Raw genomic sequence first — 26,036 nt, 5'->3', positions numbered from 1 at the left:
AACTGATTGCTAATTGACTAGAGTACTGATAAATGTTGAATGGACTTTGACCTTGCACAGATCACCCGTTGTCCAAACCTGCTTTCTGACATTTTGGCATTTAGATCTTGTGTTTTTCCTGATCTTAAATGTATCTACTCTGGTATATTGAAGTATGAAAAAATTTAAGTTGATCAAATATTTGCCCAAAATTACAGTCTTCTGAGTTGTTATTAATCAAATAAAATATATTTTTATTTCAAGAGTTCATTATATGATACCTACTGGATATCCCTCTGCACACCTGACTGTTTTGTTACAATTTATACATTTTTATCAAAATTCCATTCATATATTTTCTAGCTGTTACCACTACCTCCTTATAGTATAATTTGCATTTTTATTTCACTTAACATTTCACTATGTACAAATTATTTGAACATGAATTTTACTGTAATTTCTTCATTGAAAAGCTTCTTTATAATAATATGATCATTATTATTTAAACAGTGCTCATGGCCAAAATTAAATCCAAAACAAGCAGATCATACTATACCAATAGGTGAGGGCAAGGAAGTACGTGTTATGTTATTGGCTGACACTCATTTGTTGGGTTCAAGGAAAGGACACTGGTTTGACAAACTGCGTAGGTATGTAACCATCAAGTTCTATGTAGATGATTACAGTTGTATGTGTAAGTTAATGAAAGGAAAGAATCCCCTGTTTCTATATTAAAATATTTAGTGGCTTGATAATGGTCTTTCCATGTAAAAGAAAGTATAGCCTTCTAAGAAGCACCTTAAGGAGATAACTATTAAAACAACTTATGAGTTCTCAGCATGTTGGATAACATAATTTGAACAAAAGAATATTTTAGTATTTAATGATTAAATTAGCATGGTAACATGATTAGTAATCAAGTGATGTTGCTTGTTCTCTTTGTGGATTACCTTATTTTATAAAGTGAGCAGTTCTGAGGTTGCAGTTGATATTATTGAGGTTAATTTAACCATTAATTACATGAGAATATGTTAAATTTATTTTTAATTTTTGCTTTTATAATTAATAGTTGTTTTAAGAAATCTCCTTTTACATGGCTAGAATAAAACTAATTTAGAAAAATTATATTACTTTTGAAAAAACTATTTGTAATGGAATTGAATTGAATCATTTGTGCTAAAAACAGTTGTATAAAAGTTGGCTGTGTTATTTGTAGTGGGTAAAGTGTATTTGAATTATAGCAAATAAGCATTAACCAATGGGACTTGAATAAATAATCTTATTAAAAAAGAGAGGAATATCATGTAGAATGAAATCTTTGTTACTTGAGATTGTCAAGCAAATGCCAATTTTACAGCACATTGTTATTATGAAAATAGTGAAAATGTGGGAGGAAAATTTCAGACCTACTTCAAAGACCTAATTCAAAAAAACACATGCTTTGATGACCAATCCGGACTCCTTTTGTTTGAATTACTATATTGTGGGGAATGTTACTGTAATCTGGTAGCTACTAAGTCAATTAAGCATCCTAAATTTATTTTTATGATATGAGGATAGTATTTTTGGTGTTTAAAGATTCAATCAAGAAATGATTGAAGTTAGATATGGGAAGAGTTTTAGTGTGAAACCTCCAGTGTTAGAGGAAGGCAGGAAGGCTCAGGGATCACATTTCCATGAATCGGTTAATTTGATAGTTGAAGGTTGTAAGTTACGGTAGGCGGTCGTGGTTGGAAGAGGCCATATGAAGAAGGTGATAATAAATTATGCAAGTACACTGATGGAAATGTCTGTCGAGGCATTCGCATCTGTGGTATTTTGACAGAGGCCAAACTGACTGATGTGCTATCAAGTTTAGAGGTTCTAAAAGATGACCTGAGTAAACCTCATCAGGGATAGGAACAGAGGGAGTGGTGTGGCGATTGGGGTCGTCACGAGGTGTTTATTTTCCCTATGAGGGTCAGGATGTGTACGTAAGCCCCAAAAGATAACCCTATGTTTAAAATAACAGGTTATTATGTAAACAAAAAATGTTGGTACTTGTTAATAAGACTTTACTGTGCTGATTTTTTCTTTACTTTTGAATTCCTACTTTATTGAAACTGTGTTATAATGAATATGTTGTATTATGATCATTTTGAATATAATCATATCTTTTACTGCAGATATATCTTTTTTCCATTTTTTCAAAATTCATTGACAGACTAAATTCAATGAAATTTATAAACGTAACTTTATTTTTCACTTAATGCAGTCACTTGTAACTGAACTGCCCTAATGAGGTGATGTTTATTTTAGTCTTTATGAATATTTTCAACCTTCCAGCTAATGAAACTGCTGCCATTGGTTTCCTACAAGATTGTGAAATCTTGCCGCAGAACAACGTTGTAATAGGTATAATATAGTATTACATTAAACAGAGATGTGTGGTTGCAAAATTGCAAACTTTCATTTGTTACTGTTACTGTCTTCTTGTGTTCATAGGCTTTTGAACTGACTGCAAATTGCAGTGAAAAAAGAGTCATTTCCAACAAACAGATTAGAATAATTTTTTTGGAGAAGTGTGTGCAACATTGTTGAAATTAACAAACTTATCTATTCAAGGAACAAAAACCTTGCCAGCTGTATCTTTCTCAGCAGATGGGTGTTTGATGGAATGTATAAGGAATGAATGGGTGCTCCATTATATCAGTATCAAACCAATCATTTGCAGCCCTTATGTATAGACATATTTTTTGAAAGTAGTAGTTTTTATTCAGATTTGTCATGCACATATTTAACAACAAATTTCAAACATAAAGGCTTTTATTATTTCAAAATAAACCACTGCTATAGTCTGGAAATGATATATATCCAAACCGATTAAGTGCTTGTGAAGATCTCCGATATGATGAAATAAGATCCGTCATAGAATACTATCATCTGGAATCATACTTCAGCAAATCATGTGCTGCTGTATTACTCATGACAAGAACCTATTTGAAGAAATTTTGCTTGCAATAAAGGAGTATTCGCTAACGGCAACAAATGTATGACTGTGAATTGCATCAAAGTGACTTCACTTTTCTTACATTTCACATAAATAAATGGAAAATTAGTGTTTAAATAACTGTTGATTTATGTGATTAAATATTAGTATTGTTAACAATAAAAAAATTGGGATGACGCCAGTCTTTAATAACTACTAAATTTTCTGCATAAAGAATACATAAAACTTATCTGTAAGGTAATTTATTGTTAAATGATTTATTTAGCCCATTCCTCCCATCAAATTGATCTCTCCATTACACCAGTGTTGTGAAAAGTGAATTATAAGAGGTTTATTTACTTTTCATTTGTTACTTGAGAATAGATTCAAATCTTTTCATTAGATACTTTTTCACCTGCTTCTTAATAACTAATTTTTAAAAAAATATAAATTGTTTTTAAAGTTGTATTTACAGATGGGGTCTTTAATCATTAAGGTTGCAGTTTTAAGAGACTGGCATAGGGATATTAACCCCATTACCCAGCATTCAAAGAGTGATTTAACAAACTCAGATTATGCAGGATGATTGCTAAAAGTCTTATATTGGTTTTAACATCAATCATTATTGGGAATTATTTGATAAAAATAATTTGGTACTTGTAGTCAGTTTAATTATTACAATTATTTATCATTAAATTATTAATTTGCTTGATGGTTGAGTGAGTAAAAGAAAACAGGAAATCAACAATTTAGAAAATCACTTACATTCAAGGCTCAGATATAAAAAAAAATCATAAGGTATAAGGCCTGTTGCTCAGAAATTCTCAAAAAATTGAGAAATACTTGTGGTTAGGGATTTAACTGGAAGAATGAGGTGGAATAATGGACAAGCGTATGGAGTGATGGAAGTTATTTGTTGTGAGTGGGAAAATAATGGTAACAAGAACAGGATTATTGGATTTTGTCTTTGTAATGAGCATTTTACTGATTATAAATTTTTACAGAAAGAATTCAATGTGAAAGGGGTTGGCTGTAGTGAGATTACAAACATGATGAAATAAATTGCTCTTCACAAAAAATTCTTTGAGTAAATTCTTCAGTGTTTGTGTAACATGAGGATGGACAATACTTGTAAAACTAGTAATGCTGCTCTGGTGGTCTAATTGGGAGAGAAAATTGATAACAATGTTTTTCTGATTTTCTGTAACAATTAGGCTTCCAAAAAATATTGGACTGATGAATTGGCCTCTCAACAATGCATACCAACCCAACTTTAATGATGTAGATACTTGTAAAGATAGATTAATTTACTTTTACCATCCTTGTCACTGAGCAGGCCTTCAACATGAAGATAAGCTATTTATGCTGTACAAGTCCAGTGTACTAATGGGGTTTCTGATTTTATCAATGTAGTTAAATGTGGAGGCCACATATGGGTAGTGACTGTGAAGCTCTTTGCTAGTTATCACTTTGTCTGAAATTGTGTTTGGTATGATGACTCCAGTACGCATCCATTCCTTCATTTGTACAAAACTGTAAATCTCGAACATTTAATTTTTGTAATGTAAGATATTAATATTTTTTCTAATATAAGACATTTTTTATTACACATGATAAACTGGAGGCTCATTTAAAAAAACTTCATTTATTTCTTTTTATGAAAAAAATTAATTTTAACTGAAGTAATCATTTATTTTTTTTTTTTAGAGAATGGCAGATGTACAGAACATTTCAGACTGCAATTACTCTACATTCACCTGATGTTGTTTTTGTTCTCGGTAAGATAGAAATATCTGCAATTGTGTTAATTGTTCAGGGGTCATCTGGAAAGTAAAGAGCATTAGCACACAGTGTTAAATCAAATGACCACCCACCAACAGTGTAAGATGAATCAGATTCTTGTTATCTTTGATTAATGTGTCCCTATTTTTGTGATGATTACAGTATTACTTTTCCCAAGCAACTAAAATAAGTAGCAAATTTGAAAATCTTAGAAGTTTGAAATTTAGAATAAATATAATCCAGATTTTATGAATCAAGTAGTTGTGAGAAATTGCTGTATTATGTTCAGTGGTGGAAAATTGAAGGTCATTTTAGATGAGCCAACTAGATGAATAAAGGTTCAAATCAAAGCAAAAACAATGATTAAAATTCATATGGATAGATGCCTCAGTATTAACAGATTGCATGGCATATATTTGTTTATTTAGGATCTCTCCTTCATAGTATTATTTCAGAACATGTTTGATATAAAGAAAAAACTATTTGCTAAATGGATCCAAAACCCAATTAATATAAAGAACTAAAGAAAAATCAAACAGTAGGGGTTTTACATACCAAATTTTTGTTGAGATTTCTTGATTATTATCTTATTAATTAGAGATAAATTTGTCTCATTTATATTGAAATTGGCAGTGAGACTCCTCTCAAGTATTTGGCAAACAGTAGTCTTGTATCATATCTCAGAACAGAAGTGACACAAGCAAAATTTGAGCTAAAAAAGTAGAAGCTGTTGCTCAATTTTTGAAATGCCTTCATGTGATTCAAAAGAGACAAGTTGGCTTGTCAAGTGGTACTTAATCAGTTTACAAAATCACTTAAAAAGTTTTACTGAAAAGTTTTTCAGCGCTCACTGTATAGATAGGTTCGCTCTGAAGAGATTTTGAAAATGATAAGATGAAACAAGCTGTCGCTGAATGATGGAAAGAATTGTCACAATGATGGATAGAAAACTGATTACTCATGACAAGTGCATCAATTTTAGTATTAATTGTTAAGAAACAAGCAGCGTAATTATAAGTAAAAGTGAATATTTTTGTTATATTCCAATTAAATTATTGAATTCAATTGTTCTTTACTTTCTCGATGATCCTTGTAAATTATCTATTTTCATGTGTGATTTATTTGTATTTTGTATTTTCAATTGGCTTCTTAATTTTTAAAATTTCTAATTTTGCTGTAATTATTTTCTAATTTATTAAAGTATTTATTTTATTCTAAATCTATATTTAATCTTCTATGCCTTTTTATCCTGCTGTTTATTATTATGTTTAAACAATTTAAACAGTTTTCTGTAAAGTGATGCTAATAAACAGTTTTGATTATTCATTAGTCAATCAGGCTATGCCTTCACTGCTGAACAAGTAATCTGTTGAACACTGTAGACTCATCAGTGGTCAAATGAAATAGTTGTACAGATTGTTACTGATTTAATCTGTGACTCTTTTTATATTTTTCCTTGGCTGTCTCAGTTTTAATTTGCAGCATAAGAAAGTATAGTCTGTGATTCTCAAACATGTTTTCTATGTGCTGGAGAAAAAACTTTATAAACTGGTTGAACCTAGTGTTTTTGGAGCTTTTCACGTAGTATACACAAAAGTTTTATGTATAATAGTTAATAGTAAGATATCTGTTCTGTGTCTGCTTTATTTTTTTTATTTAATTTATTTTTTGTTAAGTATTTTGTTTTTATTGAATTTTATCACAAAGACCATCAAATTTATTTTCTTGTTACTTTGTGGTGTATCTTTATTTATACTTGTTTGTTCAGCAGCTATAGGCTGATTCCCATTTAGTGTGTATATTGTACTAATTTATGATTTAATATTTCCATAAGGTGATGTGTTTGATGAAGGATTATGGTGTAGTGATGCTGAATTCAGTGCATCTGTTCAACGTTTTCTCAGCATGTTTCATGTTCCAGCTGATACAAAGCTGTACACTGTTGTGGGAAACCATGATATCGGCTTCCATTATGGGTATACAGTTTCATATATTTTACATATGTTTAGTAATTTAATTACAATATCCTTTCTTTTCTTAATTGGCAACGCTTACAGTAAAAGTTTAAGACAGTTTATAGGAGGGTAAGTCTAAAGGGATGGTTAAAGCTAAAATTACCAAATGGTTAAATGCTTTAAATAGTTTTAATCAAATTGTTAAAACTAAAGATTTACCAAATTATAGAATGCATCATTTTCCTTGTAGAATTCTATTTCAGAGTATATGGTGTAAAAACTATGATATCCAAGATCCATATGGTTGATTGAGATGACTTGGCATAATGTTATTCGAGATAACAAAGAGATGTCGAAGATAAATTTTACTGCCTCTTAAATTATTTGAGCCTGTCTATAAAAATATATTGTTTATTTAAATAATATTCTGTCAGCTTACATAATTATTATAAGATTCATATTTAATCTCCATATAAGATGTCAAATTAGGTGACTTATTTTTTTACAGATTTATTTATATAATGTACGAGAGTAATTTGAGAGAACTGAATATTTATGTTTAGAAAACCACCACCATTATAAAATTGTCTTTTATTTTAAGTAAAGAAATTAAGTTAAAATTTTAATGAGAAAATTAAAAAAAAAAGTAATAATAATAGGATATTGAATGAAAATAGGATTAAAATAATAATAGGAATGATAAAACAGTAAGGAAGAGAATACAGTTACTTATTCTTGTTCAGTCAGTTTTTGAATAGATGTATAATCAAAAAGGGATAATTTATAATGAATTAATCTGTACAGTTAATTATGTTTGATTCTATTTTGATATGTTTCCTGGCATTATGTTATACTTGCTGTTTTTAGTTAAACCTGTAATTAATTGAATACACAAAAAATAAATTGAATGTAGACATTTTCATTAATCTAATAAGTTTGTACTCTTACATTAAATATGTCAGGCTATCATTTTTTAAATTTCTTTGTTAATGTTTTTAAGTACTACAAACAGATTAGTTTGAAGTTAAGGTTATGTATAACTGGAAATTATTTTTGTTCCCGAATTTCTATCCCTGCTTTGTTAAAGCCTTTCTTAACTTTGTCCCAGTATATGCTTTTAATTTTTCTTTCTAGATAAAAGAGAAGGAATTTCCAGAGTAATTTTCCATGACTGATTTTTATTACTCATTCATAAAATGTAGTCTATGGAAATCAATCTCCTCTCATGCGTTATTTGTTTAAATCTTGGTGTAGTAGAATTTTGTGGGAATGAAATTTATGTATGAGGCATGTTTTTAAAGTAAAGTCCATTTTGAAATAGAAACAAAACTGAAAAACCTGAACAAACTTTATTACATACCCATAAAAACTACATTTATTTATCCTTTTCTACATAACTGTCTTCAACTTCAAACCATTTTTCATTGCCTTTCAATATCTTCTTCAAGAAATTCCAGTGATGTAAATCATGCAGTAATGCCATTTTTCAATTTGTCGTCATTGTCCAACTTTTTTGATGCAAGCCACAAGGTAATCATTAGAGCTAAGTTAGGGCTATAGGGTAGTTATTCAAGATTTTCCAACTAACTTTTTTCCATTTGCTTCACTGATTTGCTATGTATGGTCAGAAATTGTCATGCAAAAAACATAATCCCACAGAATAGCATCCCATGTCTATCTTTTATATCTATATTTTAAGAGTTATTTGATGTTTTACAATGCTTATCAGTATTCACAGTAGCTAAATTCAGCTAACAAGATATGCTTTTTGTCCCAAAAAAAACAGTACTCATTAGCTTTTATACCAAACCTTTTGTATGAACTTCTTCATTATAGGAGATGATAAATGCTGTCATAGTACTGACTTGCTTTATTTCGATATTCAAATAAGAAATCCAGGTTTTATCTTCAATAGCAGTGTGATCAAACAATTCATCATCTTCATTTTTGCTGCAAAAATTAATATATTGGTGCAACATATGCACATGTTTTTCCTTTATGAGTGAGTGAATGTGAGAGCGTGAACATGCACGCGCATGCATGTGTGCACTCACTCGCTCACATGTGCATGCGCGTGCATACTTATATTTATAGGACTAAGTATTTTCTTTAAAGTCACTTTTAATTCTTTTGGATTTTCTTTTAAAAGGCCGCTGTTGATCATTGTCAAACATTCTACAGCATACAACACTTCCAGACAAATCACCTTATTCAAACGCTTTAATTTTGCATTTACGGAGATATATTTCTTGTTGTGCATGTTTTATTAGAGATAATAGGCCTGATCATTTTGTTCATTCCTAAGAAATATGGGTGTTTTTTCTTGGCTATTTGATTCTATTGTTTCTTCGAGGGATTTAAACTATTTTACTCTTTCAGTTTTTCCATACCTGATTTTAAAAAAAATTGAGGCTTTTGTGGTGTTTGTCACAAATGCATTTTTAAAAGATACTTGTAAGCCTGTTTTTTCTTAGTGATAAACATTTAAAAAAATGAAGTACAAGTTTCCACTTCTGTAGAAATATTTTTAACTTATTACCTTTTAAACTGATAAATGATTGAGACATTGAATTTTTCCTACTTTCATAATGTTTTGCCTTTTTGAAACACTGTACTTAAAACCAACAGTAATTTATATTACTCAATAAACTGATGTAAACTGAGATATAATATTTTTCATAAAATATAAAGCATTGTAAAAAAACCATTTAGGAATCTGGTCTTATTTTGCTTAATCTTATCCTTCATATAATGGTCTCACCTTTTTTTATTATTCACATTCCAATATCATTACAGTCTATATTAAATGAGAACATGTAAATATATCTATTGTTTAAAAAATCAATTATTCAATATAATTCACTATTTAAAAAAATACTACAATCACATTTTTTGTTTCTATTTCTATATTCCATTAAATATTAGAAGTACTGTTGTTTCATTGGTTTTGGAAAATCAAAATTGACAAACATCAGGCTATTAAAAACTGAAAGTGGGTGTGGCTCAATTTTTCATTTCAATTTTATAATCTTTGTTTGTTTTTTTTTTTTTAGGGTCAGTCCATACTTACAAGAGAGATTTTCTCGTGCTTTTGATGCACCATCTGTAAGAATGATAAGTGTATATGGCAATCATTTTGTTATGGTGAATAGTATGGCCATGGAAGGAGACGGATGTTTTTTATGTAGACCTGCTGAACTTCAGATCAATAAAATAGTAGGTGAGATAAAAATCTCTATAATTGTTAATGTTAACATAGTTTTTTTATTAACATTTTTAATTTAAATCAAAATTATTAAAATTTATTATTTATTGTTGCGATTTGATTTTAGAGTTGTAATATATTTCTCTTACCATATTTTATTTTCAATTATAGTTTGAAATAAATTTAGCTTGATCATTTGTATTACAAATTTATTTAGTGTTTTCATGAAGTTGCTCTATTAAACTCACTTAATTACAGAAAGTTAAAAATCATAATTGAACTATTTATTTATTTTTTTAAATTATCTATTTATTTATATATATTTCTATTGTCTTTTCAAAATGAATTTTCACATTGAGTAACTTTTTTAGGTTTTATTAATATATAAAAATTAATAGAATTTTTAAATTATTTTTTTAAAAAGTTCAGCCCTCCTGATACTTTTACGCCACTCCTGGCAATTTTGTGTCATTTCTGGCATTAAGCCCATCATCAGCGTATCATTATGGATGGTTTGCCGTCCAGGTAGTCGGTGGGCGGTCTCTGCTTCTCCTGCCTTCTGCTATGGCTAAAACCTGTTGAGTCATATGATATTCACTTCTACACAGTACATGTTGAAATCAGTGTAAACAGCTTTCTCGCATCTTTTGCTGTATTTCAGATATTTTAAAGGTCCCTCAGATGTACTTGTTTTAGATTTTCTCAAGTCTTATAACATCATCTGCCCATCGCAGCATTTTCATCTTCATGATATGCATTTTTTGCTCTTCGCATTTCCTTATCCCTCAGCACTCAGATCCATATAGCATTGCTGGTCTAATGGCTCACTTATACGCACTGCCTTTAGTTCTAATAGGTATTTTTGTGTCACAGAGGACCCCAAAGAGCGACCTCGTTTGAGCCAGCCTGCCTTGATTCTATTTTCTAGAACTCTTTCCATGTTTGGTCTGACTTTGATTACGGATCCAAGGTAATTGAATTCCTCTACTTTATTTAAGAGAGTACCTTCAATAGTAGGTATTGCCTGAGCGTTGCTGTTGTCACCAGAGAAACTACAATTCATGTATTCAGTCTTTATGTGATGTAACTTGTAGGCCACTGCTTTCTAAAGCCTTACGCCATCTGTCGAGTTTGTTTTGGATTTCTGGCAATGATTCCTCTATTAAAACCACGTTCTCTGCATATAAAACCCATGGAGCCAGTTTTTGGAGATTTTTTGTGATGTAGTCCATGACAATGTTGAAAAACAAGGGGCTCAGAGTGAATCCTTCGTGAACCCCTAACTTGGCCTCAAAACTATCGCTTGTACATGCTGGTGACACCACTCGCATTGTTGCATTATTATATGTATTTTATGATATTGACGTACTGCTCTGGTATCAGTTAGTCTCTTAGTGCTTGCCATATGAGCTTGTGTGGTATTCGGTCGAAAGCCAAAAATTAAAAAAGTTTGTTAGCCACATAACTCCAGCTGTACTTGTTTTCTTCCATTGTTCTGGTGGGATTTCATCCAGACTGGTGGCTTTACCATTTTTCATATCAGAGGTAGCCATTCTCACTTCAGATATACAATATCAATAGGGCCAAGTACATAAGGAAGAGGTATGGGCTGCTCTTGTGGGGACTTCTCATTCAGAAGATATTGGAAATACTCTTGCCATCTGTTGTTAATTTCATCATCCAGTTTTAGTAAGTTTCCTGAAGCATCATTGATTTACTTCTTTTGTTTGAAATCCTGCGTTCGTTTATAACGTTGTTTGGCTATTTTGAATATTTCCTTATCTGTTTCTGCACTTTCTAGTCGGATAATTAGTGTCTTGTTGGCCGAGTCTTAGACGATGGCAACAGCTTGTTTAGCTGCTTTTTTTGCAATGTTGTAGGGTGTTTATCCGTATCTGCTTTTGTTTCTTGCCATAGCCTAAAACTGTTTTTCTTCTTTCTGAACTTTTGTTTGACATCATCGGACCACCAGCTGGCATCTTTTCCAGTATTCAGTTTGCCTTTAGATATGTCGAATTCTTCCTTGGTAATACTGATAATTCGGGTGTGAAGCTCGCTCCATCTTGGGTCATCATGAAGTCAATGTAATAATCTTTGACTCTTTTTACGGCCTGATCATCCTCCAATGTTTTCAAGTTGTACCATTTAATTCGAGGACAGGGTTTAGCTTTATGTTTTGTGTTCCAAATGGGCATTTGGAGACAGTCTATGAGGATTCAATGTTAGCTGGTTAGAGGCTCTCCTAGGATGACTTTACAGACCTTAACCAACGTGTGCATTGAAGAGTCACACAGGAAAATGTCTATCTGAGACTGAGCTTTTCTACTCCTGTAATTATTAGGTTTTCGCTCTTTTTCTGGAAAAAAGTGTTGACTACTGGCATGTCATGATTTACAGTGAGTTCTAAAATATCCCCATGATCGTTTGGGGTGCCAAATTCAAAGTTCCATGGATATGTATGTCCTCGGGGCCTTTTGATCGTGTCCGTTTAGAGTTTTTAAATTAAATGAAATATAAAATTTTTAAGCTGTAATTGTTTTTTTTTCTTTAATTGAGAATATAAAGTATGTTGCTCAATATTTCAGCTTATACAAACGCAGTGTAGCTCAATTACGAGAAGTAACAAGAATTATTTGAAGTTAATTTTGCTTTGTTTACATCTTCAGTTGAATCGTATGTATTTTGAGTATTTATAAAAATTCACCATTTATAATTATAATAATTTAATACTAAAGAAAAATTTTCTTATAGTTGTAGAAAGTAGATTAATCTATTTTAATAAATTAATTGATACGTTTTTAATTAATTATTTTATTTATTTTAAATGATGAATGGTTTATTTGTAGAAATCCATTAAAACAGCGCCGATAATTTTTCCATTTACAGTAATAATCTTGAGTAAATCATGATTAGTTAGCTTTTTAATAGCAATTTTCATTCACTTTTTATCATTTGTGTTTACTTAGAATAATTGCATGTGTCAGTTTATTTTGCACTTCTGAAGTCACTTTGAATTTTTTAGTTCTTTAAACAAGTACCCGGTAATAAATTTTTGTGAAGTTTTGTGGTTAATCACTTTATACAGGTTTTGTAAATTAAACAGTACAGATTGGCTTTTTCTACTTTATTAAAAAGTGATTGTGAGATGCCTATCAATACTGTTCAAGCAGACAGAAATGTTAGATTATAATTTTTTCAGGTGTTGAAAACAAATTTTGGTACTAAAAAATTTAGATCTGCAATTTATATTTTTCAAGGATGATTGAATTGATAAGTTTTACATCAAATTTAGTTTATGTTGGTGATGCAGTTTTTTAATTTTACCTTCTGAGAGTTTTATTCTTATTAAATAATGAAAGATAAGTTTGTTATCTTGAGAGACAAATTAGTATTTTTACAGGGGTTTTTCTTCAAAGAGGGGTGTAATATTATGTTAAAGTGTATTTACTTCTTAAATTTCCTTATCTACCAACATTTCAATACATTGTGTTCACTCATATTACTTAGAGTACTTTGACTTCCTGACTTAGGTTATTTTCTTCCTGACTATTTTTTATGAGTTTCCTAAATTATTGAAAGTTGAAATTTCTTTTGGTAGTGCTGTTTTCATATAATGTATGACATCAATTTGATTTTTTTCTAATTATCCTTTTGTTATATTTCCCTGTTAATATATTTAGAGATAAATATTAATAACCGGTATTATTACTTAAACTGTAAGTTTTTCATATGTAATTCCTTTAAACTATCACCACTTAAAAATTCACCCTCCTCCTTCTATCATCCAGCATTGATTGGGGTAGCATTGATTTTATTTCACCTACATTGATGGGTGAATAGGAGGAATAACATGAACCATACTGTTACATTTTTCTAATTCTTCTAGGTGATTTAGTGAACCATCACAACCCCGTAGGGGGAACATACCTGCCTTGTGATGCTTCCAATTGCCCCCCCATGTTCTGGACATCACCGATGTAAATGCCTTGGTAGACATTTACATCGATGATTTTTAAACTCAGCGTTTGCCTTCACTGTAGGCCTCGTTCAGACATCTTGAATGTCCTACCTACATCATTGCCCTCTGAACTAGCTAACTGAGCTTGCGGAAGCGCAAACCCTGCACCTAACTTTTATTGAGCCAGTTTCTTGTAAATATCTTGGATTTAGTGTACCATCTGAATAAATATTATGTGGTTGAATTTGAAAATCAATTCCGAAACAGATGATCAGATTTTTATGTTTGATATCAACTTTAGTTGATTCAGTTTTATATTTGGAAATTTTCTTCAACATTTTCTTGTTTCAGTGAATGAATTATTTTTTTAGATAAATTCAAAAGAGAGCCCAGTTTTAAGATAAAAAATTCAGGATACTGTACTTTGGTTGACATTAATTGGCAAATTCTGCAACAGAATTCTTTCATATTTCAAAGGTTTGTTTATTAAATAGATTTTCCAAATTTCAAACACAGTTTAACCAGTTCATTGTGGGTTCATTATAACAAATAAAAATGTTGGTAAACTTATGATAAGCAGTTTAAAAAAAAAAATATATATTTTCTTTATTATAAGAGGGTATGACAATAGTAGGTGTTGTAAGAAGATAACATGCACTGGCAGACATTTTGTGATACGTGAACAAATGGCTCATTGCAGACTTACCTAAAACCTGCAACCATACTAAACCAATCTATAAAAGTTAATTGGTCATTCCAAAAATTAAGAAATTACATAATATATTCCTTTGCTTTATGATTTCTAAATAATATTTAATGCTTTTTTATATGCATTTTTAATTTATGAACAAATGATTTTTCTTTCCACTTCAGAAAATTGAAATCTCTTTTATAAAAATAAAGTTGTATAATCAAATTATTGTCATTAAAATTAATTAATGGCATTATTTATATGATATACGATATATATTTAAAATAAATATTTAATATCTTATTATAGTTGGAATTAATTTACTCAAAATGAGCCATAGCTGGGCAATGAAAATAATTTCAGAAAATAGTATTTTGCTGTATTTTTTGTTTATCATTAGATGAATAATATATACTGTTGCTATGTTTTGGGTTTTGTTATTTATATTTGACAGTATTTATATTTTATTAATCTTTTCATTTATGGATTTTTGTGGAAATATGGATACCTCCAAGAGCAAATAATCTTACTGAAAAAAAATATAACATTTATTATTTGCTAAGATTCCATTCACAAAAACCATAAAAAAGTTTACATTTTAAAACCAGTAAAAGAAAACCAATATTTACCTCAATCATGCACAGCTTTTTATGCTCACATATATATATGCAGAAAACAAATAAAAGAAAAATATTTTTAACACTTGTGCATAATTTTCTTTTAAATATATTGTAGTAGAGTAATAAATCTAATAAATTAAATAGAATATAGGTGGTTATGATGATTTTTTAAAAACAGTGATAGTAGGTAAAACCCACACGCACTGATAAAGCACAGCTGTTGGCTGTACTTTACAAGTACAGTTGGCTTGTTTGATTTTGATATCAAGAAAAAATTGATTTTCTCACAGATAAACTTAACGCCATCAGAAACATTTTAAAATATTGCCATTATAATAATAATAATAATAATAATAATAATAATAATAATAATAATAATATATAATTGTATTATAAAGTAAAACAAAAATATTATATTCCTAAATTAAACAGATTAGTGTTATTAATTATTATGCTTCTTGAGCAGAAGATTAAGAAACAAAAATGTAAAATATTCTTGTGTGTTAATGAATCACAAATAAATATATGCATGTATATTAATGAATAACTAACAAAGAGAATTTACTGAGAGTGCTGTTAGAAAAGTGTGCATTTTGCCAGTTATCATTTAGCAGACTGAACAAAACTGATTGAAATTCCCTACATACAGAACATTTCATGAATTTGTACAGAATGTTTTATTTATATATATATATATAAATACTGTAAATTTTTTAGTAAAGATGTCTGATATATTTGCTACACATCCAGTAATCTTAGACATTCACACATCTGTTTCTCTTCTCTATATATGCATCAGTTTTTTCTGGGTTCCAAATGTGTGGGAGTTCCAGTAAATGAATGAGCTGGTGCAGACTTTGAGAATGGTTGCACTTAATATTTGAGAATGATATATTCATTCTGACCACATATGCTTGTCAGATGTCATCTGAAGGCAGAGTTTAGCAGATTGAGTAGATAACAGTTGTCATAATAAGCTGAATCAAGTTAAATCTAGTTTATTTTCTAGGAATTGAAGAAATCTAATATTATAATCTAGTTTATTGTCTAGAAAATCTTGTGTGAGAAAGTCATTTTGAAGAAATCTTTCCTGTCGGAGTGCACTAGGTTAATGGATGGATCTCTCATGTCAATTGGTGATTCTCAATACATCCCATTATTACTGCTGTATAACTGAAGCAATCATATCCTACTTGATTATATACATTATGTGGCATTTCATCAGTTACTATGCACAGAATTTGTGTTGTTTTGGGTGATGATGCGGCCAAAAGTTGGTTGAGACTTTTAAATGAATATTAACTTACTTCTCTTACAATTCATTTTTCATTTAAAATTTCTTTATAAACATTGGTGATCCATTTTTATTAATTCATTTTTTATCACTTTCTACGTAATTTATTGGTGCAGCCTCTAACGATGGTTGCACTATGCCAGTTTTTTGAAAATTCATTTTTCTATTTAAATATAAAATTTAATAGGTAAAATTATTTTTAAAAAATAAACAATTATTACTATTATATTTATTAATTGAAAGTCAGTTATGAATTTTTTGTTAATAAAAAATGTAAGCTTTTTTTAATGCTAAAATTTTATTCCATTAAATAATTCTTGGCATTAAAAAATATTTGTCATTGTAACGGACAGTTTAATAATAATATTTTTGAAGGCTGCTTATTACAGTTAGATAAACATTTGTAAAGAAATGAAAATATTTATTGTTCATAATACTAGCTGATTATTGTTTTAAGATTGTCAACATGTTTAATAATAGGTTACAGTTTATGCATGGCCTGATTCCTTCTGCTACATGAACAACCGTAGAAGCTTTTTCAAAAATTTTAAACACAATTGTCTTGATTAATATTATTTTAATTTCATAGAAATAACATGTTTGGATTTCTATTGTAAAACCTAAACTAGGTTAAAAGTCTGAAAATATGATTATTGGTGAAAAATATCTTCTTTTTTGTAAATTCCCACCATTACTGAAATCACCAAATCTAATTGAATTTTCATGAAGGTAATAAGACAATGCATATTTTAGGATATGTTAAAGACAGTTTATAGATATCTTTTGTGGAAGCTATTGAGCTGTAAAATTTCATATACCAAAAATAAAACCACGTTTTCTTTAAATGCAACGATTTTTTTATTTAAACAAATCCTTAATGAAGTAATATAAAACATTATGTTTTGTAATATTATTTTGGTTTAAACATATTTTTTATACCTACTTCTGATTATAAAATAGATAATAGTAATAGTAATAAATAATGGCAATTGAGACAATTAAGAGATAAGCTAATAGATAAATAGATAAGAGCTGTGGGTCAGGTGCCTTTTTGATTTACCACATTATGATTAACTATGTAATTATAAAATACTAAATCTTAGTGGTGAATTAGGATAATATTTATTCATAATCATTTTTTTTTTTTTAAATTGGAGATTTCATTTGAAGTTAATTATACATTTTCAAGTAAAACTTTAAATGAATCTTATGAGGAAAATAATATACTGCCAAATATTAGTTGTAAACTTCAATGAAGAATAGCATTTTAGTATTAAAGAACTGCGGTAACATTCAAAAATTGTTTTTTTTTTTATTATTATTAAAATATAATTATTAATCAATAAAAAAACTATCTTTTATAAACATCATGTTTATATTCTAAATTCAATAATGAATGAAATAGAACTTAGAATAAAAAATGAAGTATTATTTGAGACTAATAAAACTAAACATTTTCTCTTTTTTATTAATTTCATTTACTCTTTTTTCACTTTTCATTTTCTGGATTGTTATTTTAATTATGTATACCTATGGATGACATTGTTATTAGTAAAAATTGCAATTTATAATATACTTTTAACCTACAACTTTCCTAGTTTTGACTTCATTAAATTCGTTTCATTAAATGTCACCTGGAAATACAATGTGCTAAATGTTTGTTGTCATATTTATAATTTGCTTCATTTGGTTAGTGTTAGCAGTTGTTTGTTAATATTTATTTTTCTAAATACAAAAGGTAATGAAATGGGCTGGGTATTAAATGATTTAAAATATCTTAGTTATTTGATTCTGTATTAAATACTGCATGCTTTTTTGTGCATTGACCAAAACTGTTGTTAATTCCTGAGTGTTAATATTGTCACTGCATTCATGTTTTATACTTTTGTGTTTATTAATACAGTAAAACTTAGTTATAACAAGATTGAGGGGCCAATCAATTATGCTTGTTATAGCCGAGTGCTCAGTACTTGAGTTGCTGTCATTATCTGTTATAATACAAACAATGTACTGCATACCTAAGAAGAAGCTGTTTTAAAATAAAATATTGATGTGTTTTGTAGTATAGACCAACAAATAAAATTTAGATGTAATACAATTTTTAGACTTAATAAGTTTTGTTTTTAACCAAAACTGTTAGTGTTCAATGAATTAGAAAAAAAAATGGTAAAAGTGTGCAGTAAAACTTACCAAAATCATCAAGAAAAGTAACAAATGAATACCACACAAAAATTTCTGTCACGTTTTTTCATACAAACTGTATTTATTAAATCTAAAAAAATCATTCCAATCTATTTTTTCTTCTTTCTAATAGATTACGTCAAAACTTAATTGCACATAAAAAACTAATTAGCCTTAAAATAATGGTTTAATTTTGTTTGTTTAATAATCTTACACCTGTAATCATCAAAACGGTTTTGTAGTTTATTCAAGTACTCCACAAATTCATCACTTATATTATTGGTCTCACTAAACTCCATTAATTTTTTAAAACATTTTTTGACATCAATCATTGATATGGCTGGGAGAGTAATAGATTCATCTTCGTTTTCAGTTTCAGCTTTGCTATCACCTGCACAACTATGAGTTACCTTAGTAATAATGTCTTCATCAGTCGGAATGTCTGTAGTATGTACATCATCGGCTGTTGTGTAGTCATCTACTGAGTATTCTTGAAAGGCTGATTTTTTGTCGAGTTAAGAGTTTGAATCAATCTTGAGAGTGATATATCATCTTCATTATGGTAATCTTCTATCGCAATACGGTGTGAAATGAAACCAAATTTTTTAAAACTGTTTTGAATTGTAGCTTGTGATACGTTACACAAAGCTCGCTCTTTATCACTTATCCTGAGTTTTTTTGTTTGTGAGTGATTTTTTTTCAAAAGCACTCATAAGTTTCATGTGATTTTTGCATACTGTTGAAACTATGGATAAAGAAAGTCAATGTTTTTTGCAAACATCTGAATGTGATAGGCCTTGTTCCAGTTATTGGATAATTTGGATTTTATCATTGACAGACAGTTGTTTCGGTTTGACGCCTGGCATTGTTCATTACAAATGAACAGAGTTATTAGAGTACACGTTTTTAAAAATACACTGTACAGTTTTTTTAACAAGAAACACTAAAATGAAAATGCATTTACTGACGTGACCACAGTATTAGTGTACTCTATTTGGATACTGGGTATCCAATCTATCACTTTAACTCAATACTGTTTGTTTAACTGATTCTACGGTTCAGTACTATATTTTTAAACTGAAAATTATGACTACTGAATTTACCTGTGGGGATAGGGCAGGTAAAATTTAACTTTAACCACACCCCTCTTCAGAGTTTCACTTAAATCGTTTAAAATGTGCTATAGAATTCGATGAACCTGTTTGGGCAGTTTTGACGGATCATTGTTTGGCTCCAGTCAAACTTGAATTGTATGTACTGTACAATGTCAACGTCAAACACTCTGTACTGTTACAAACCTTTTGTTCACCCTTCAGACCTGACCTGAACAAGCCTAAGATAAAATGTCACAATCTTTATGTATAAATTGTAAATGCATATTTCATAAATAAAGAAATGGAATTTCCCTTGCATTGAGATTATTTGGTTATTTAAGTTTTTTGAATTACAGTATTTAAAAAAATTAAAATGCTTGTAATAACCAAGTCGATACCTCGCTAAAAACAAGTTAATTTATCATTAATGAGATAGTAAACCAAACAAATCCTGGAATTTTGCTTGTTACCAACCAAGTTCTCGTTACAAGCGAGTTCATTATTCATGGGTTCCTCTGTACCTAAATACTTACTGGTGTCTGTAATTAAACCTTAAAATAAACCCATAAATAAAAACTTGCAGTTGAATGTTTTGGTTTATTCATATTGCAGAGAGAAAAAGAATGTACTTTTATTTTACTAATGTTGTCTGACCTATAGTAATTTCCTTGATGTATTAGAATTGGCCATTTAATATTCTGAAATGATTTCATTAAGCAGATCATTCTGAATTGTTATAAAGAGAATAATTAAGGCTAGTTTTATTTTGTAAAAACCTATGCTACCTTTTTTTAATTTGATTTGCTAGACATTTTTTTGTTAATCGTTTGTGACATTGAAAAATTTTTGTATCATTTGTATTCTTACTTATCAGTTTTCGTTTTAGTTTGTATTTTAGGCCTGTTTATGTTTATTTTAAAGATTATCATTTTTTGATAAGGATAATTCACTCATTAGGTTTTACAGTATATCAAGCACATATTGAAGTTGGGAGTTTAGAAGACAAATTTTTTGTTAAAATTTCAGTACAATCATTTCAATTTTTTTATGATTGTAGCTACTGAATTTTTAAGTAAAGAATTTTTTCAGAATTAAAAAAAGGTTTAAATATTTTCTTTTACTTGTGTGTGTTTTTTGCACCCGTAATGGCTGTCATATGCCAGTGTGGAATGATTCATTGTTTTGTATGACATTCTTTATTACTTCATCTGATGTTTTTATTCCTAATCATTCATGTTTAGCGATAATGACAAGCTAATGCCATGTAGATCAGGGTCATCCTGATCCCCGTAGGGGAAGACACCCTCTGCTACTTCATCCATTCCTAGTCCTTATGGGCTTTACCGTGGATCATCTTTGAAACCTCGGCTTTTGACATATTCCAGTCTGCCCCAGCCAGGTTGCCACCAATGCGAATACTATGAGTGACATTCGCATTGGTGTACTACTATTTAATGAACTCAAAACAATCTTAAGTAAGACTGAAAGGACTGAACTAAACAAAAGAACTGAATTACCTACCCGTAGAAGGTAAAAGTGAGTTCAACACACAACACAAAACATAAAAATACTACATGTAACAATAACAACACAGTAACATTGAAACAAAAGGACAAAAACAATAACAAAAACATAATTAATAAAACAAAACATCAACAAAAACAGAATACAAGAGAAATCCAAGCATGGCTGTAGATCCCCTCAGCAATCCTTTCTAATGCTAAGTACACTGTAAAACTGTCTACTATCGCCCATTTGGCCTGGCTCCTCCAGTTTATATGGAGATCCAACACCAATCCGATAAGATCAAGCTAACAGATGGTCTCTGTGCACATTAACTCATACTTCGAACACTCATAAAAAACATGGTAGGTGTCATCCAATTGTCCACACTGAGGACACATCCCAGAATTTAACAGGCCAAATTTCTGCAATCTGTACCAAAAAGCACCATGGTCGGAAAGAAATTTTATCACATATTAATTAGGGTGTACCCAAGAGGCGTCCTGCAAACCAACAACATTTGGAAAGAGATCATGCATATAACGCCCACCCTCTGCCTCATATCACCTGGCTTGCCATAAGGTATTGCCATGTTCAATTTCTGATACCTTATCTGAATGAAGTCAACTTACCAGACTTCTTAGCAACATATCACTGCTGCTTCTCAAACGCAATCAAGTCTATCGGTTTCTTGCCTGCAGTCACCAAGATTGCCTCCTGTGAAATAGTACGATAACCACCCATTACTGTTAACAACATTAGGCGTTGAGGCCCTTAATAATATATTATTATCCTGATAGGTTTATATTTTAGCCTGTCTACCCAAACAGGCGCTGCGTATAGTATAATAGCCTTGCACATGCCTTTATACAGGATGCTCATGGCAATACCCTTGTAGATTTAAAACCAGTTTATTATATATAGAGGCTATTGATTTTAATGAGAGCCCTCCCAAAATTCATTAATGAGCATTTTGGGTATCATGCCTAGAAGGGTATATTCCACAATTTTGTACCAATATGAAAAATCTGATGTGGACACCACATGACTTCCTTGTATGACTATTAAATTACATATACACATTTAAAAAAAATGAAAAGTACATAAAATTTTATTTTGTTAATAACTTATTGAATTCTAATTTATCATAAAACTTTTTTTACAATCAGAGGTTAATAATTATTAGTAAATCAAACCTGAACTTTATTTATACAATTAACATTGTTACAGTCGGTGTACATTAACTATAAATAATTAATGTTTAACATCATTTTGCGTGTATGTTAATAATGAATTAAATTGGTCGATGAAGTGCATCGAATTAGTACTGCAATAGAACTTTACTTAACAAGAGAAAAGACCAAGGAAAGAATAAAAAGATTAAGAGAGGATGATGAATTATTACTGAAGTTAAGAAAAAGTCCAAAACCCAAACTTTTGGATTTTGGGCTTTTTTAGGCTATTTTAGGACACTTTCGGTTTAGTCTATTGCAATGAAAAGGGGAGGTGCACAACTAGATGTTTCAACAGTCCTAAATCCATAATTTCAAAATACTATAGCTAATTGTTTTTGAGTTATGTGAGATACATACATACATACATATGTAAGTACAGACATGCCAAAACTACTCAAAATGAATTCAGGGATGGTCAAAGTGGTTATTTCTGTTGAAATCTGAAAACCAAAATTTTTCACGATCACAATACTTCCTTTACTTCGTATAAGGAAGTAAAAATGTGTATTGGTCCAAATTGTAACAATCTGATTCCATTTTAGACCTAATAAAATGTAATATTATTTAATTCTCTACTTGTATAAAAATTTATTCTCTCTCAAATAACATTTTGTTTTTTTTTTTAAACTGAGCCATGTATAAAATAATGTTTAATGGTTTTTAAAATATTTTTGAAGTAGCCAGTTAGTGTAATTATGTTTTCAGGAATTATGTATTCTAGCAGAAGTGTCTTTTCCCTTTTTGCACTTAGTTGTGTAAAAGAAAGTGGTTTTGAGTACAGTAATTGAAAACTAAATTTAATTCAGAGCTTGGTGTATTAAATAAGCATAAAAAAATGTTGAAACAGATTTTAATGTGTGGTTGTTAGCCTTTGGTCATTGGACATTTTTTTGTACAGTAAAAAACAAACAAAAAAAAAAATGGTTAATTTTGTTTATTGTCAAGAATAAGGTATTTTTAACTTATCTTTTTTATTTTCTAGTGCATTATTTTATTGATAGTATATAATTGCTTAATTTAGACACAGTGATAAATTTATTTCTTTTAAGCTGCTTTTGTGGTTGCATTTTTTCTCTTTTTTAAACTTCATTCAATAAAAATTTGTTGACAGTTAAAATTGTGGAAATACTTGGCTGTATTTTTGGCTTTTTTATCCTTGACTTGTCATGCATGTTAATCTATCTCTTTTTATTATTATCACTGTTTTTGTAGTTTTTAACATTTTTATTTACTAAATTATCGAAATCAACTTGAATCTGGAAGGGAAAGAATTTTATATTTATACCAACTAGTGACTAGCAATGAACTCTTGGGTGGAAAGTGCTTTGATGTTACTATTTGATTACTTCTTGACAGTTCTTAAATAGTCAGTGAAGATTTAAATAACATTAAACATTTTATTTTTTTTACTTTTTAAGTGTGGAGTTTTTATGTTAAAGACTACACTGATTGATAAACACTGGTTGATAAATGATTATTACTCAGTACTTGGTAAAGACTATTAGATTTTTTTTTTGCATAGATTTTCATTTGAATATTACATCAGTTGATATATCTCGCATTATATTCTTCCAAAAGATATTTATCTTTCCAACTCATAACTTTAAACTTATTAACTTTAATAATGCTTTTAGCTGATGGTTTCATTTTAAGGATGAAATTTTTGAAACTCTTATCTTATTCATTTGTACAAATATTCTTTGTAGATTAAGCATATTTTAAATTGCTCCTGAAGCACAATTGCTTAGATTTATTGTATACTATATGTGTATGACTATTGACATAAAACTATTATAATCTGAAATTTACCAAATCTTTTATATCATTTTTGCTTGTCTCAGAAAAGATGATATTGTTGATAACAGTTATATATGTATGTGTGGCTTGGTAACTTTAGGCCATTTTTATTTTTTTATTATTATTTTGTTTGGTTGAATAAAATATCAAACTCTTAATTGCATCTGAGAATAACAATAGATTTATGATTGTCTCAAAAAGTTTTGTCTCTTGGCAGCATTCATGAATCTCCAAAACTTCAATCAAACAGTTCAAGAAATTAGAATTTTCCAATCACCCTACTTGTTACACATCTGTTACTAATGTACAGTGTTCAAATTTGTTTTGATTACTTAATCATTGTTAACATTAAAAAAATCATAGTTTTTGGTAATTTTTATGTATTTATATTGACGTCTTTGTTTACTATTTTTTCATACTAGATTCTGTTAATTTAAATACCAATAATTCAAATTAGAATTTTCCAATCACCCTACTTGTTACACATCTGTAACTAATGTACAGTGTTCAAATTTGTTTTGATTACTTAATCATTGTTAACATAAAAAAAATCATAGTTTTTGGTAATTTTTATGTATTTATATTGACGTCTTTGTTTACTATATTTTCATACTAGATTCTGTTAATTTAAATACCAATAATTCAAATTTACCCATAGCTTGAAATTTTTCTGTGGCTTCTTGACTTCTTTATTTAATGCAAAAATGTCTTGATAATTTAAAATTTTCTGATTTATTTGAAGTTAAATTTTTGCCAAAAGTGTGCAAACATCATTCATAAGGTGATAAAAAATAACTTGATATTTTATAACGTGCTGTTATGTTATTCAATAAAATGTCATCACTAAGATCTAACTGCTGTCTCCTAGTGATAGCTCTTGCCATTTTTTATTTTTAATCCAAAAAAAACTAAAATTTCAACTTCTTTTTTTAAATGAAATTTTTTTATACCTTTCCATCTGTTCATAATTTATAAATTTTTTTACAATTTTTTACTATTCATTTACATGGTAAATGAGCCTGTAATGATTGTTCTTTTAATCATTGTGTTAGGTGAGGATGATGCAGTTTGAGGTGTAAACTATAGATGGTATTGCCCACAGTTCATTCAGCCAGTTACAGTGCCATTTATTTAAGCCCAAAAACAAAAGAATATCATCTTTGGTTATTCTTTTACTTCCTTGCATGCTTATTTGAATCAATATTGGACACTTAATCTAATTCATATTTTACATATTTTCCAATCATTACTTTAAAAGTAATTCTAAAGGTAGAAATAATTAAAAAAGAATGACTGATAAAATATAATTCTGGAAATGCTTTATTTTTAAGTAATAGATTCTTGAAAGTTTTTTATTTTTTTCTGATTTTTGCCTAAATTTTGGTCAAGATTGCAGATATAAACTTTTGCAATGAAAGTGAATTTTAAAAAATATTTTGTATTAAAAGTTAGATAAATTTGGTTTTAGCAATTGTTCTGAACAAAAATTATTTCCTCACAGTCCACAAAATATTTACGAAATTAAATCAGGAAAACATTTTCTTGTGTGTGTCAAAAAATTTTAAATTCAAATTATTTAGACCAAACAGCTTATTTTTCTGAAACAGTATGTGTACTGTAGTTATATAAAAAAAGAAACATTTTAAGTTATAAAATTGTTTTTCTATATTATTTTAAAATTAGAATTCTAAAACAAAAAGTAAATATAATAAACTCAAAAATTTTAAAAATGGATTTTATTAAAATCAATACCAAGATGTATGTTATACTTTAG

At 29.1% G+C, this 26,036-nt stretch overlaps 1 protein-coding gene across 1 annotated transcript in view; it reads left to right on the top strand.

Moving 5' to 3' along the window:
• The window catches only part of PGAP5 (Per1-like protein PGAP5), a 64,741-nt gene that overhangs the window by 10,521 nt on the left and 28,184 nt on the right, over positions 1-26,036 (top strand). The window contains exons 2-5 of the mRNA XM_075358633.1: positions 490-629; positions 4,655-4,725; positions 6,564-6,705; positions 9,738-9,904. Of these exons, the coding sequence (XP_075214748.1) occupies positions 490-629; positions 4,655-4,725; positions 6,564-6,705; positions 9,738-9,904 (520 nt within the window). The remainder of the gene's footprint in view (positions 1-489; positions 630-4,654; positions 4,726-6,563; positions 6,706-9,737; positions 9,905-26,036) is intronic.

Source organism: Lycorma delicatula, chromosome 2 (genome assembly GCF_047948215.1).
Source record: "Lycorma delicatula isolate Av1 chromosome 2, ASM4794821v1, whole genome shotgun sequence".
Classification (NCBI taxonomy): domain Eukaryota; kingdom Metazoa; phylum Arthropoda; class Insecta; order Hemiptera; family Fulgoridae; genus Lycorma; species Lycorma delicatula.
This window is presented reverse-complemented; position numbering and strand designations above follow the sequence as displayed.